The sequence below is a fragment of the Grammomys surdaster genome, unplaced genomic scaffold (genome assembly GCF_004785775.1).
Source record: "Grammomys surdaster isolate TR1022 unplaced genomic scaffold, NIH_TR_1.0 167, whole genome shotgun sequence".
Classification (NCBI taxonomy): Eukaryota; Metazoa; Chordata; class Mammalia; order Rodentia; family Muridae; genus Grammomys; species Grammomys surdaster.
This window is the reverse complement of record NW_021604615.1, coordinates 10,677,856-10,690,540: the sequence shown is the minus strand read 5'-3', so window position 1 is coordinate 10,690,540 and position 12,685 is coordinate 10,677,856. Positions and strand designations below refer to the sequence as shown.

At 42.6% G+C, this 12,685-nt stretch overlaps 1 protein-coding gene across 1 annotated transcript in view; it reads left to right on the top strand.

Annotated features, from left to right (window-relative positions):
- Positions 1-12,685, top strand: part of Csmd1 (CUB and Sushi multiple domains 1) — a 1,525,237-nt gene that overhangs the window by 1,230,784 nt on the left and 281,768 nt on the right. The window contains exons 19-21 of the mRNA XM_028766288.1: positions 2,024-2,140; positions 4,083-4,298; positions 9,715-9,903. Coding sequence (XP_028622121.1) covers positions 2,024-2,140; positions 4,083-4,298; positions 9,715-9,903 — 522 coding nt within the window. The remainder of the gene's footprint in view (positions 1-2,023; positions 2,141-4,082; positions 4,299-9,714; positions 9,904-12,685) is intronic.

Here is a 12,685-nt window from a genome sequence, read left to right as displayed (position 1 = left end):
AGAGTTCATTGCTCTGATTTATGCTTCTCCCATAATAGATGAAAATTAACTATATACACCTTCTCCAATCAAGACCTCAGACCTCTGTTTCCCCCCTACTCTGTCCTGTACACTCTGCTTCCATCTCCACTGTGCTGTCCAGGTGGTAAATGCCTAGGTGCCGTTTTCTATTTGTTCACATCCATACTGGCTATCTACCAATATGCTGTCTTGTTTCTTGGTCAACGTTTCCCAAAGGACACTGACTCATCCACTCCATTCCAACTCCAGCCCCCTGCATGGGTGTTCAATAGCATCACACTTCAGAGTTCCAAGGCTGACCCCCGTTTTTCCTCTGCTCACACATCTGAATCCCCTTCCTGTGTCATCCTTAGGTTTCCAGTTTGCAATCTCCCTACCGCTATGCTGGTCCTGTGAGAAGAAAGTTCCAATAGGTCTACAGTCTGTATGTGTTTGCCCCTCTCTCTCCAGCTGCCCATAACATCTGGCCATCTGGTTAATATTTCCCCCTACACCTTACAGAGCAGCCCTGGGACCTGGTTAAGCACAACATAGCCTATGTGATCCACAGGCAGGGACTTAATATGTCCCATTATCTGCCTCTGAAAAGTGTCAGCCTTCTATGATGATCTGTGAAGCATGGGAACCCCTTTGAACAATAACAGACTGTTCCAAGGACCTTCTTCTCACCTTCCCTTTGTGCCATGCAGACCTCTTCTGCAGACAAGCCTCTATTAGTTGATGGTCCCTTTTCCTTTCTTCGTTCTTGCCACCTCCACTCTCATTCAGCTATCACACGGGGCCTCGAAGCTCAGGCTCCTTGGGGCTCTTTCTCCTAGCAGCTCTCACAACCCATGTGAGTGCCTTGGACTCCACTATCCTTCCCCCTACCCCCCTCATTGCTTAGCTCCATGCTCAGGCATCTGTGTTGGGGAATAGTAATTCCACTGACTTCAACTTTATAACTTTTACACTCAAGTACATATGTGCCATAACTGTCTATCAAGTATGGAAGCTCCATGTCTGTCTACAAGTGTGTGTCTGTCATAGAGTATCACAGCTTACATGTGAGTATGGATGTAGGCGCATGCGTGTGTGTTTAAATCTGTAAGAAAACAAGAAGAGGAAGGAAGAAAGTTATTTCTCTCTTCCAAAATTATGTTTTATACACAATTTCATACATATATGTATATATAAATTTTTCTTGCTTATACATGTATTTTAATCAAATCCACATCTCCATTTTCTTCTGTCCAATTCATTCTCTATCCTTTTTTCCACTTTTCCCTCTCACACTTCATGTACTTGATTTTTTTAAATACACCGAATCCACTTAATGCTGCTATCTGTGCATGGTTATGGACCATTCATCAGAGCATGGGTGTCCTCTCAGGATCTGCGTCCTGGAAGAGAATTGACTTTCCACAGTGTTCATCATTTACAAATAGCCCTTTATCTAGGGGTGGGATTTCATAATCCCCTCCCCATACAAATTAGGATTTAGGCTGGTTGATCTTGTCCTGGTCTCATTTGTGCAATCAAAGCTGCTGTGACTTCATGTGTGCCATGATTTTTTATGTCTGTCAAAAAACCTCAAAGCTCCTGTTGTACTGCTATCAACTAGTACTTTGGTGTTCAAAGTTTTATGAATGACTTTATGGTTCTTAAATATTTGAAATAGTTGAAACATGGCATATTGTGCTGCAAGAATTTTGAATTCACTAAAGGACTGCTAAGAAGTCCCAACCTGGAGGATAAGAATGACAGCTTAAATGTATTCTTGGTTCTCCAGATGTATTGACACAGTTTGGCATTCTCTGCCCTGCTTTCCACTGAGTTAGGATCTATGGCTGTGCTGTGATAGGGACACCTGCTTATGAACTGGCATCTCACAGCTGCAAGCAAAACAATGTCTAAGTTTCAACTTCATCCTCTGGTTGGCTCTTATGCAAATTCACTGTCCATCTAGAAGCCCTCCATCCCAGCAATCACTGTGGACTGCTTGTGTTTTCTGTTATTTCAGCCCTGTGTGGAGGCTACATCCATGGAAAGAGTGGGACTGTCCTTTCTCCAGGATTTCCAGACTTCTATCCAAACTCTCTGAACTGTACATGGACCATCGAAGTCTCACATGGCAAGGGTAAGACCTTAGCACAAGCAATGCACAATGGGGAGCACAGGCTAGAAGACACAGTAAGAATGGGAGTACCGTGGACTAGATGAAGCAGTAAGGATGGGAGCACATGTTAGAAAAAACAGTAAGTATGGGGAGCACAGAGTAGAGAAAGCAGTAAAGAAAGGCCAAGAAGAGGAATGAATTTCATGGTTTCCAAGCCCTTAGCTTTTATTTTTTGATAAGACTAAAAGAAAACAAGATCTTTGTATCATTGGAATGTTAAGCAGAAGTCATTTTTGGTGTTATTCTCCATTCAGTAACCTGGCTGTATATATGTGAATATAAACTTGGAAATTAAATGTAATGATAAAGAAAATGAGCTTTGATTAACCAAAATGTGACTATTCATTCAGAACAAGAAGAGGGAATTTTTATAAAACTTCTATAATATGTCTGAGATACCTCTGTGCTTCTGTTCTGGGTCTGCTTGGCATTGTCCTTATGGTAACTGTCAGGTCTTCACATAATCCAATGGTGTTTTAGCACCATGGATTCCTCCATCCTTACACAGATGGTAAATGCAAATGAAGCAAATTAGTACTCTATGCAGCAAATATACATTATAAATGCTGGGCTTAGCAAGGTGCCCTAGGTATTTTCTTATATCCATAACTAAATGTTATTTTGAAAGAACCTTTAAAAACTTTGGTCAGTAGACTTTGCCTTTCAACATGTATTTAAACTTCTCTAGGTGTTTTATTGACCTAGATGTTACAGCGACCTTCTGGATATGTTTTACATTCTCCCAGGAGCATATATTTAAAAATATGGAGAGGGAAATCCGAAATTAAGAGCATAATTTCATATCCTTGCAAAGGACTTGAATTTGAATCCAGGTACCTACATCAGTCAGTACACAACAACATAAAACTCCAATTCCAGAAAGGTCAGATGCCTCTTACCTCTGAGGGTATATGCACTCACACACACATATCTACACAGAGACTCCTGAATGCACATATAAATCAAAATAGTAACTCTCCAAGGAAAGAAGGAAGAGAAGGAAGGAAGGAAGGAAGGAAGGAAGGAAGGAAGGAAGGAAGGAAGGAAGGAAGATGTGGTCCTGAAGTAAATTAAATAAACAGATTATGAGTGACAAATATTATTTAATTAGAAAAAATTTAAATCTTTAAAGGAGTCCACTTATACATACATTGGCTTCAGCAGAGAAACTCAGAGGTACTGTGTTGTGAGTCTGATTTCTATGCAGACATCATAAGGCTTACAAAACTATAATTTCAAGAGAATTTTCCCTCTACACTATATTTGCATATGATATCTCCAAACTAATATTTCTAAAAATGAGGAATGGAAATGGAGAGGTTTCAATGTTTTATCTCTGAGAAGAACACTCCCCCGAGCCTGGTGACCATCCATGAATGCAGTCAAGAATCAATATACTTTTTCCACTTATGAAACCATGCGTCCACCTATAGATTCCTTTAAGCTTTTGTCTTCATGAATAACCAGACTTACATGTCTATCACCACAGACAGCTGCCTACACACACTTGTGGTGATATCTATATCTGTGTCCATTTTCATCTGCATGAACATCAATAGCATGCCCATGCTGGTATTTGATTAATTTCCACTTAGATACGTGAGTGTATCAGTAGGTATATACAGCCCCTCTGTACCAATATCCATGTCCAAATCTGCACCAAAACCCACGGCAGCAACTGATCCGACAACTATTTGAACCTTTGTTTTGTTTAACTCTTCTTGAATTAAGAACACCCTTTATCTGATTTCTCTCTGAAAGTTCAAAGTTAGAATCGTACAAGATAATTTTAATATTTAACAATTTAAGATATTTTGATCCAAACCTTTGATGTCTATAATTATGCCTAGAAGAGATTCCTTTCAGCTGCAGTTAAATTGACTATCCCGCCCTCCCCTCTCAGGAGTGCAGATGAATTTCCACACCTTTCACCTTGAAAGTTCCCACGACTATTTGCTGATCACGGAGGATGGGAGTTTCTCAGAGCCGGTAGCCAGGCTCACTGGGTCAGTCCTGCCTCACACCATTAAGGCTGGGTTGTTTGGAAACTTCACTGCACAACTCAGGTTCATTTCTGACTTCTCCATCTCCTATGAAGGCTTCAACATTACGTTTGCAGGTATGTTGTTTCTTTGTAATTTCTGTCTTTGTCTCCCTCTCCCTCTCCCTCTCCCTCTCCCTCTCCCTCTCCCTCCCCCTCTCCCTCTCCCTCTCCCTCTCCCTCCCCCTCTCCCTCTCCCTCTCCTCCTCTTTCCTCCCTCTCTCCCTCTCCCCACCTCTGTGTGTGTGTGCGTGTGTGTGTGTGTGTGTGTGTGTGTGTGTGTGTGTGTGTGTGTGTGTGTGTGTGAGTGTGAGTGTCCCTTCTCTCTCCTTGCAAATTTTTTATCCATAAGATATAGAGGCTGAGTTCATGATGCTGAGGGCTAGCATGTCTGTCTGGCAACTGATGTGTCATTCTGTCTTGCACTAAATGTAAATTCTCTTCCTTGGAAATCGATAAATAAAACTCTGTTTCCTGAAAAGATTTCCTTTCTCGCCTCTCCTCAACAGTTCTAGCAGCTCTGAGCACACCCCACTCCCTGGGATCAATATGCAAGGGCTGGTGACATTGAGTCTTGCCCCTCCAGTAGAGACACACACACAGAGGAAGACAGACTATTAGTTCCTTTATCAGAATTATACATGGTGACAATTTATTCTAACACAGTCAAGAAACTTTATTTTTTTTGAAACCTTATTTTTTTAACTGTTTTTTTTTTCCTTAACTGTAGTATATAGTGATACCTGTGTAGGTTTTCTGGAGCATTTGAGACTTTTTATATAGGGATGATTGCATATTTGTGTTGCTTTTGACCTTGATCTTTGCACATACGATAAAAAGTTCTGATCCAAATGATAAAGATAAAGCCAAGATAAATCTGATGTTTTAAAGAAGGCTCCAAGAGCACTCTTCTTCCATTGTCTACACACCCACTGACAAGGAGTGAACTCCCACCGCTGATGGGAGTGAACAATTACACTTCCTTGTACTGCCAGCCTAGAAGTCCTGACCAAGACCCAGTGTCAGTCATCATAGTTCAGAAGTAACTCAGTTTTGTAATATGGTCTCCAAAGACCTTAGTTGTCTTTGATTTCTTCTGTGCATAAGATCTCAAGTCTAAATCCCAGAAAAACTACCAGGAATACTTAGTGATTGTTCTAATATTTGATTGTTTATCTATATCCTGAGGCTATATCTATAGTCTCCTGCCGTCTCCCTCCAGCAGCTCTGTGTCTAATTTGTCACTTGGCAGAGGCTTTATCGCTTCTTACATGAAGTTGTAACATGGAATACCTCTCAAAAACAAAAATAAAACAACAACAAAAAACTTCTGTTTTTTTCCTAATTCCAAAGAGCTGTGATTATTTTAATTTGACTTAATTTGACTTCGTTGATTTTCTTGCTATGTCTCAGCATAAAAGAGGGGTCCAGGATTGGCTCAAATGCATGCTTTCTTGGTATTTTACCGTAGTCATAGTAATGATGAAATTGGCCACATTATCAATCAAAGCCTTCAGTCTCCTGGTGCTATTGCTTGAGTCTCTCCTCTGTAGTATCTCTAGACAATCTATTAAGGTCACTAAGAGAAATTTTTCCCTCTATGTTCTTGCATCTGGATCTATAATGAGGAAAATGGAATCCTCTAGAGAAGATGGCAGTGAGACCCATGGCTACCTCCCAAGGGTACTAACCAGGGGACAATACACTTCTCATTCATCTGTCCCTATCTATCTTAAAGTTCTACTGCTCCCCATACACAGCTCACAGTCAGATCTTTGGATTTCTGCCTCAGTCCATCTGTGCTGCTGTAACAGAACATCTCTGACTCTGGGGAAGATGAGAAACTCCATTGTCACAGTTCTGGTTGCTGGAAGGTCACAGCGCTACATTCTAGTATCTGGCTTTGCTTCTGAGCTACATCATCACACTGCAGAAAGGAAGTGGGGCTGCTGCCTTGCCTCCTTCTCCTACAGTGCTCAAGTTAACCCTTTCATGAGAGTAATGCCCAACACCCATGCAACACATAACATCCAGCCAGTCATTTAGAACAAAGCAACTACAAACTTCAGAAGTTACACTTCAATCCAACAATGCCTTTCACAATCCATTTGAGCTGCTGTATTAAGGAAAATCCACATCCACACACATCATAGCACAGAAATTATTGGTTCTGGGTCTTTGCAGGCCTTGTGGGAAGTCTATTTCTCGATGAATGCAGTTACTTAGGTGTGTGGTTCTGTCAACTCATGGTGCCAGGCAAAGACACAGAGAGGAACCTCGATGGGGAAGTAGAGCTGAGCACATTCTTGGTGTGAGGAGCCCCCTACAGCCAGAGCACCACGAAACCACCATGCACTTGTATGAGGAGAGACCTCAGCACCTGTCACCTCAAAAAACTCCATACTCATCGGTACTGTCATAATGAAAACTGAATTACCACAGGACTTTTAAAAGACATAGAATTTCCACAAAATGTGTATTTTAGCCCTGTTTATTGATTTCACTCTGCCACACGTGTCTTGAGGTGAGATTATCTCTTTCCACTGTTGAACTCTTGGCACTGGCATAGAGAACTCATTCGGTGTATCATTTCACTTTAAACACTCAACAAATATTCCAGAGCAGTTGCACTGTAACCTTCCTGCAGTAGGGCCTTACACGAGGAGGTAAGCTGGCTCTCTGGAAGCTGATTCCTCCGTGCAAGGCAAGCCCTGGAGCACACAGGTTCCTGCTGACATGAAAAGCAAATGGAGAAAAATACGGAAGATAATATTCCAAACGAAAATCTTTCATAATGAAAGGAAGGTAGAATAAGTAGAGCAATAGATTTCTTTCCAGCTGTGGGAATTGTAAATGACAGGACTTGGTAGATGGCTCTTCGGGTAAGAGCACATTTTGCTCTTGCAATGGACCTGGAGTCAGTTCTCAACACCCATCTCTTCTGACTTCCATGGGCACCAAGCCTGGATAGAGTGCACATACATACACACAAGTCAAGCATTCATACATATAAAATAAAATGAGTACACATAGTTCATAAAAGAAAGAGTATGAGGAATGCATACTGCAAGTGTTCATCATAAAATGCTCAACAAATAGCAGCTTAATTGAGAAGCCATGGCTATGTAGATGGATAATAGAAACTAATACTCCCATGTCTGGTGGGATAAGATCAGACCCTTTTTATTCAAAAGGCACAGGGAGAGGGCATCAGCTAAACTATCAGATAAGGGGCCGGAAAGGTGACACTGTGGTTAAAAGCAGTTTCTTCTCTCACAGAGCTTCTGAGTTAGGGTCCCAGCATTTATGTGGAGCAGTTCAGAGTTGCTTGTAACTCTCCAGGGCATCCAATGCCCTCCTTTGACCTCTATGACTACTCTTACACATGTGTATACACACAAACACATAAACATAAATAAAAATAAAGAAAATTTATTAAAATTTTAAAAACTACAAAATAAAATGTACATATAGCAGAGAATCTTGATACCATGGGCACCTTTGTAGGAAATGCAGAAGGAACCACATGGACACCATTAGCATCTTTGCTAAGAGTTTAACATTGTTTTTAAAAGAAGAGAAAGACACCATTTTCACAAAGTATATAACCTATTTTTCAGATGAAAGGAAAATTACCTCAGAAGGAAATGTCTGCTAGGTCATAACATTTTTACTGTAGTATCTCCTAAAGAGTCTGTGTCATCTCCGACGGGTTTGTAGTGAGTATCGGTTGTGCTCACTAGATAACAGTTTCCATCTTTTCCTTCCCTGGGGCAGAGTAAACTGGAATCAGAATAATATGTACGCTCTCAAAATGGCGAGATGAGCTATTTTATAGATCTAGAGAATTTTGACACCAATGAAGAGCAGGGTAGGCAATGGTGACAGTACAGACCTCAGCGGCTAACCAGGGGCCTGATGAAATGACAGTGAGATTTTGGTAAGATTCTAGTAATCTGATAATAAGTGACAGAGAGGGTTGAGTTTGAGATGACAAACGAAGAAAACACTGGTGGATTTGGTTTCTCTGTGTGTTCACTGACAATATTGAATCTAGAATTTAATGCTAGGACAGTCAGAGATTGGAAATAAGAAAGTGGAGGTGATTTTTCTTAGGAGCAGATTCTGGTTCCCACTTGATCACATACCTCACTCGGAAGAAATGGCATGGGTTTGTCTGGGAATTTTCAGTAACGATTATTCATCAGTAAAACTTCCATTGTCTCTGTTCTGCCTAGTTTTTAGTGTCAGTTTTACAAAGCATAGAGTCACCTGGGAAAGGGGACTCCTAACCAAGGACTTGCTTGGATCACAGTGGCCTGTGGGCCTGTCCTGATGGATAGTTGATCTGGGAGAACACTTTTCATTGTGGGAACATCTTTAGGTAAACGGCTCTGACTGTGTAAGAAAACAGACGGAGCAAGCCAGAGAGCAAGCCAGTGAACAGTACTCCTCTGTGGTTTCTGCTTCATTTGCCACTTGAGTTCCTACCCAGGCTTCCCTCCACGTTGTACTGTGACCAGGAAGTGTGAGCCAAACAAGCTTTATCCTGCCCTCAGCTGCTTTTGGTCAGTGTCTTATCACAGCATCGGAAAGAGAAACAGATCAGTTCTATATACCATCTTCCATCTCCAGACTCTAGGGACATTCCCTTGGCCTGTGACCTAGCACTGACCCGACTGACTGTATGGGATATGGAAGGCTTCAGATGGAGCAAGCTGCAAGACACTAGAGAATGGGCGACTTCTGTCCCTCCCCTAATTGTACTCCTGACTCTTAACATCTTAGTTCCTCCAGAGACAAACAGAAGGACCAATGGTAAACAGTGCCCAACCTGTTACACACAGTGTGATCCCAACCACCACCTGAAAGCATGAGACAGACACAGAAGATCCTCTGCGATGCTAACCTTCTGAAGACATACTCTCTGTGGGCAGCCACATAGCAGACACCACCACTTTGTATAAAACATGCTTAGCGCTTGCTTCTGGAGTGGCTCATAGAAATATCTACTTGACAAAATATCTCCCGCTGTGCATCAAGAAAACCTGGTCCGTACATTGAAAATAGATTTGTTCTATACACACCTGTTTGCAGGTGACTTGGTCATGATGATGGTTAGCACTACACTTGGCCCTGCTCTGCCTTAAGCCCTGTGCCTTCATGAAATGTACATTTAAGGAAAGGACAGAGCTGCTTTTAACAGCTGTAAATATAAGAAAATTGATTCCATCCTTTCAATGTGATAGGTAGAAATGATTCAACCCTTTTTACCTTATTACACATATACATTTATATTGTAAAATACTAAGACTTACGGTACAATCCGTGGGACAAAGGACAGTAATTCATATGACAAAAGAGAGGGGAGGGGAAGAAGGGAGAGAGTAGGATGAAAGGGAAGTGTCTTTAGTGTTGTCTCTCTCCTAGTCTATGCCAAATATTTTTGCTTGCTTCCCAGGCCTTAACCGCTCACCATCTCTTTTGTTTCCAGAATACGACCTGGAGCCCTGTGACGACCCTGGTGTCCCTGCCTTCAGCCGCAGAATTGGATTCCAGTTTGGTGTGGGTGACACCCTGGCTTTCACTTGCTTCCAGGGATACCGCTTAGAAGGTGCAACCAAGCTTACCTGCCTGGGTGGGGGACGCCGAGTGTGGAGTGCACCTCTGCCAAGGTGTGTGGGTAGGTGGCCACACGCTTTCATTTCATTCATCCATGGGCAGTGGGTCAGGAAACAGCGAGAGGGCTGGGCAGGAAGGGCAGAGGCTAAAACTGGGATAGGCAGGGCTGAGGGGCACTACCACACTTTTGGAGCCTGACTTACCTCATCTACAAACTGTGTCTCTGTCAGCTAGAAGGTTCTGTGAGTGGGAAAGGGAGACCAGAGTACATACCCAGTGTCTCCATGAAGGAAAAATGAGTATATGTTAAATAAAAAAAAAGAAGAAGAAGAAGAAGAAAGAAAATGGGGAAAATGAAATGTTAGAAGACATGCTATAGAAACACAAGTTCCACAGTTGCTGAGAGCCACACTCCCTTTGATGACAGTGGCAGTTCAGAGTGGCTTTGTTGTCCTTTGGAACCCTTCATTGTGGGTTTTTCTTGTGTGGTCCAGAAAACAAGCATCACTGGTGTTTGGGCTCAGAGTTAGCTTTAGAGTGTCATCTGTGAGAAGGAGGCAGCTGTTGTGTTGTGCAGTGTTGCACAGTTTGGGTTATTTGCAAGGAGGTTCTCAAGACATACAGCCATCAGTGCAGTAGTTCAGAGCAGTGGTACCTTGCTCAGGTTGAGCATTGTGCTGGTCTGAGGGACTGGGGGAGCAGAGGCACCATTACCACCTTGGTTTTAGCACAAGATTTCTGTGACACCTGAAGGGCCTGGTCTGTTATCCCTGAGAGACGGACTGACAGGTGTCACTCAGTCACAACACTCAGCAACTCAGCAGCGGTCTGCTCATGACCAGACATCTTAACCAAGAAAAACTGTGAGAGATTGGCCATGTTTTCCTCAAGACATTTGTGTTCACAAAAGTGGACCAAAGGATCATTCCAAAGTCCCTGGCTACAAAACAGAGGCAAGCACAGAATCCCTGAAAAAGGCTGGCCATGAAACAGAAGCAGGCTTGGGATCACTGAGAGAGACTAAATAACAAGAAACTCTCAGAAGGTTAGCAGGATATGCCTGTATTTCTCCATAGCTCTTAGTCTCTTCTATTCTAGGCATGACTTAGTACCGGTTTGGAGTCTAAAAGTCAGTGCTGGCCTTTGCTTCCTCATGAGTCCCAGATGATCAAGACTCAACTGTAGACAAAATTAAGTTATCATCAAAAATGCTCTTCTTCCTCCACTTTCTCTTCTTCCCTGCACTCTCATCCTATGTTAAAAACTGAGCTCAAGTTTCAGAGACTTATATGGACATTCTTCTGTTTATGTTCTGAGAATTTCACAGGCTTCCCTGGGATGGAATCGCCCTCCATGTTTAAACACTTTAACATTTACAGTTTGAGTTTGCGGAGGAAACCCACTTAAATGAAACCAAGCAGTTGGTCCAGAGATTGTAACATTCATTTCTGATGCTGTTTTACTTGAATTCGTCATTACAACTCTGGTTTTCGTGAAAAACAGGATTTTGCACTGTTGTCTTACATGAAAAACAATTTATTGAGTTTTGCCTGGAGGGTACTGTGAGCTTTGCCTGTCTTGATGTATTCACTTGGTGCTGTGTCTAGACAGTAAGCATGGCATTGTCAGCCTATTTTATAGTTACAACAACCTAGACAGAATCTTGTCAGGAAACCTCATAGCTGTGGGTTGCCAAGCAGCAGATGTCAATGGCTGTTATCCACCCACAGCTATGGGCTAGCCCACACAGAGCTTATATTGGCCTCTCTATTCAGCCTTTTGTACTTTGCCAGCTGCTGCCTGTATTTCTTTCGAGAACAACAGGTTGCAAGACACCTGGGTTAATGGGTCACAAACTACACTGAATCCAACAGACATAAGGCAGACCTTGTACCACCTTCGTGTCTGCAGTTGGCCACACTCCTAGGCTTCTGGTTGCTATGACTTCACCAACTATGGGATTCATGATGAGCACTGACTCTGGGAACTCTGCTCTTCCTGCACTGAGGATTCTGGGTCCCCTCTGAACCCTCAAGTCTTGCTGCTGAAAGAAATCATCTACTCTGGGAAACTCACACACTTTTTCATAGAAACCCGCTCACTAAGTCACTTCTGATTTTACTCAGAAGGAACCTTCTCTATTATTATTATTAAAATTGTTTTTATAATTATCATCATTACTATTATTATTTTACTTATTCACTTTACATCCTGCTCACTGCACATGTCCTGGTCACCCCCTCCTGCAATATTTTCCCCCATCCTCTCTCTCCTTCTTCTCCTAGTAGGTGGGGCCCCTCCTAGGTATCCCCGACCCCATCCTGGCACATCAAGTCATCTCTGTGAGGCAAGGTGCATCTGTTTACACTAAGGCCAGACAAGGCAACCCAGCTAAAAGAACATATCCCATGAACTGGCAACAGCTTTTGGGATAGCCACTGCTCCAGTTGAGGAACCTTCTCTTAATGATGGCCATCATAGATTCTCCCCACTTTGGACTGCTCTTGCCCTCTTGCCCGATATGTCGTTGCCTGAACCAACAAAGGCTTTGAGCTTAATTCTTCAGTGTTCTGTCTGCATCCCTGTGCCTGTCTTCGTATATCCCAGTGTGGGAGGTTTGGACCACCCTGACAAGTTGATTCCTTCTATTTTTTGAGTACATGCACACACATACACACCCACATACCCACATACCCACACACCCACACACCCACACACCCACACACCCATACACCCACACACCCATACACCCACACCCCACATACACACATACAACACACACACAACATACACATAACACACACACAACACACACAACACACACACACATACAACACATACAC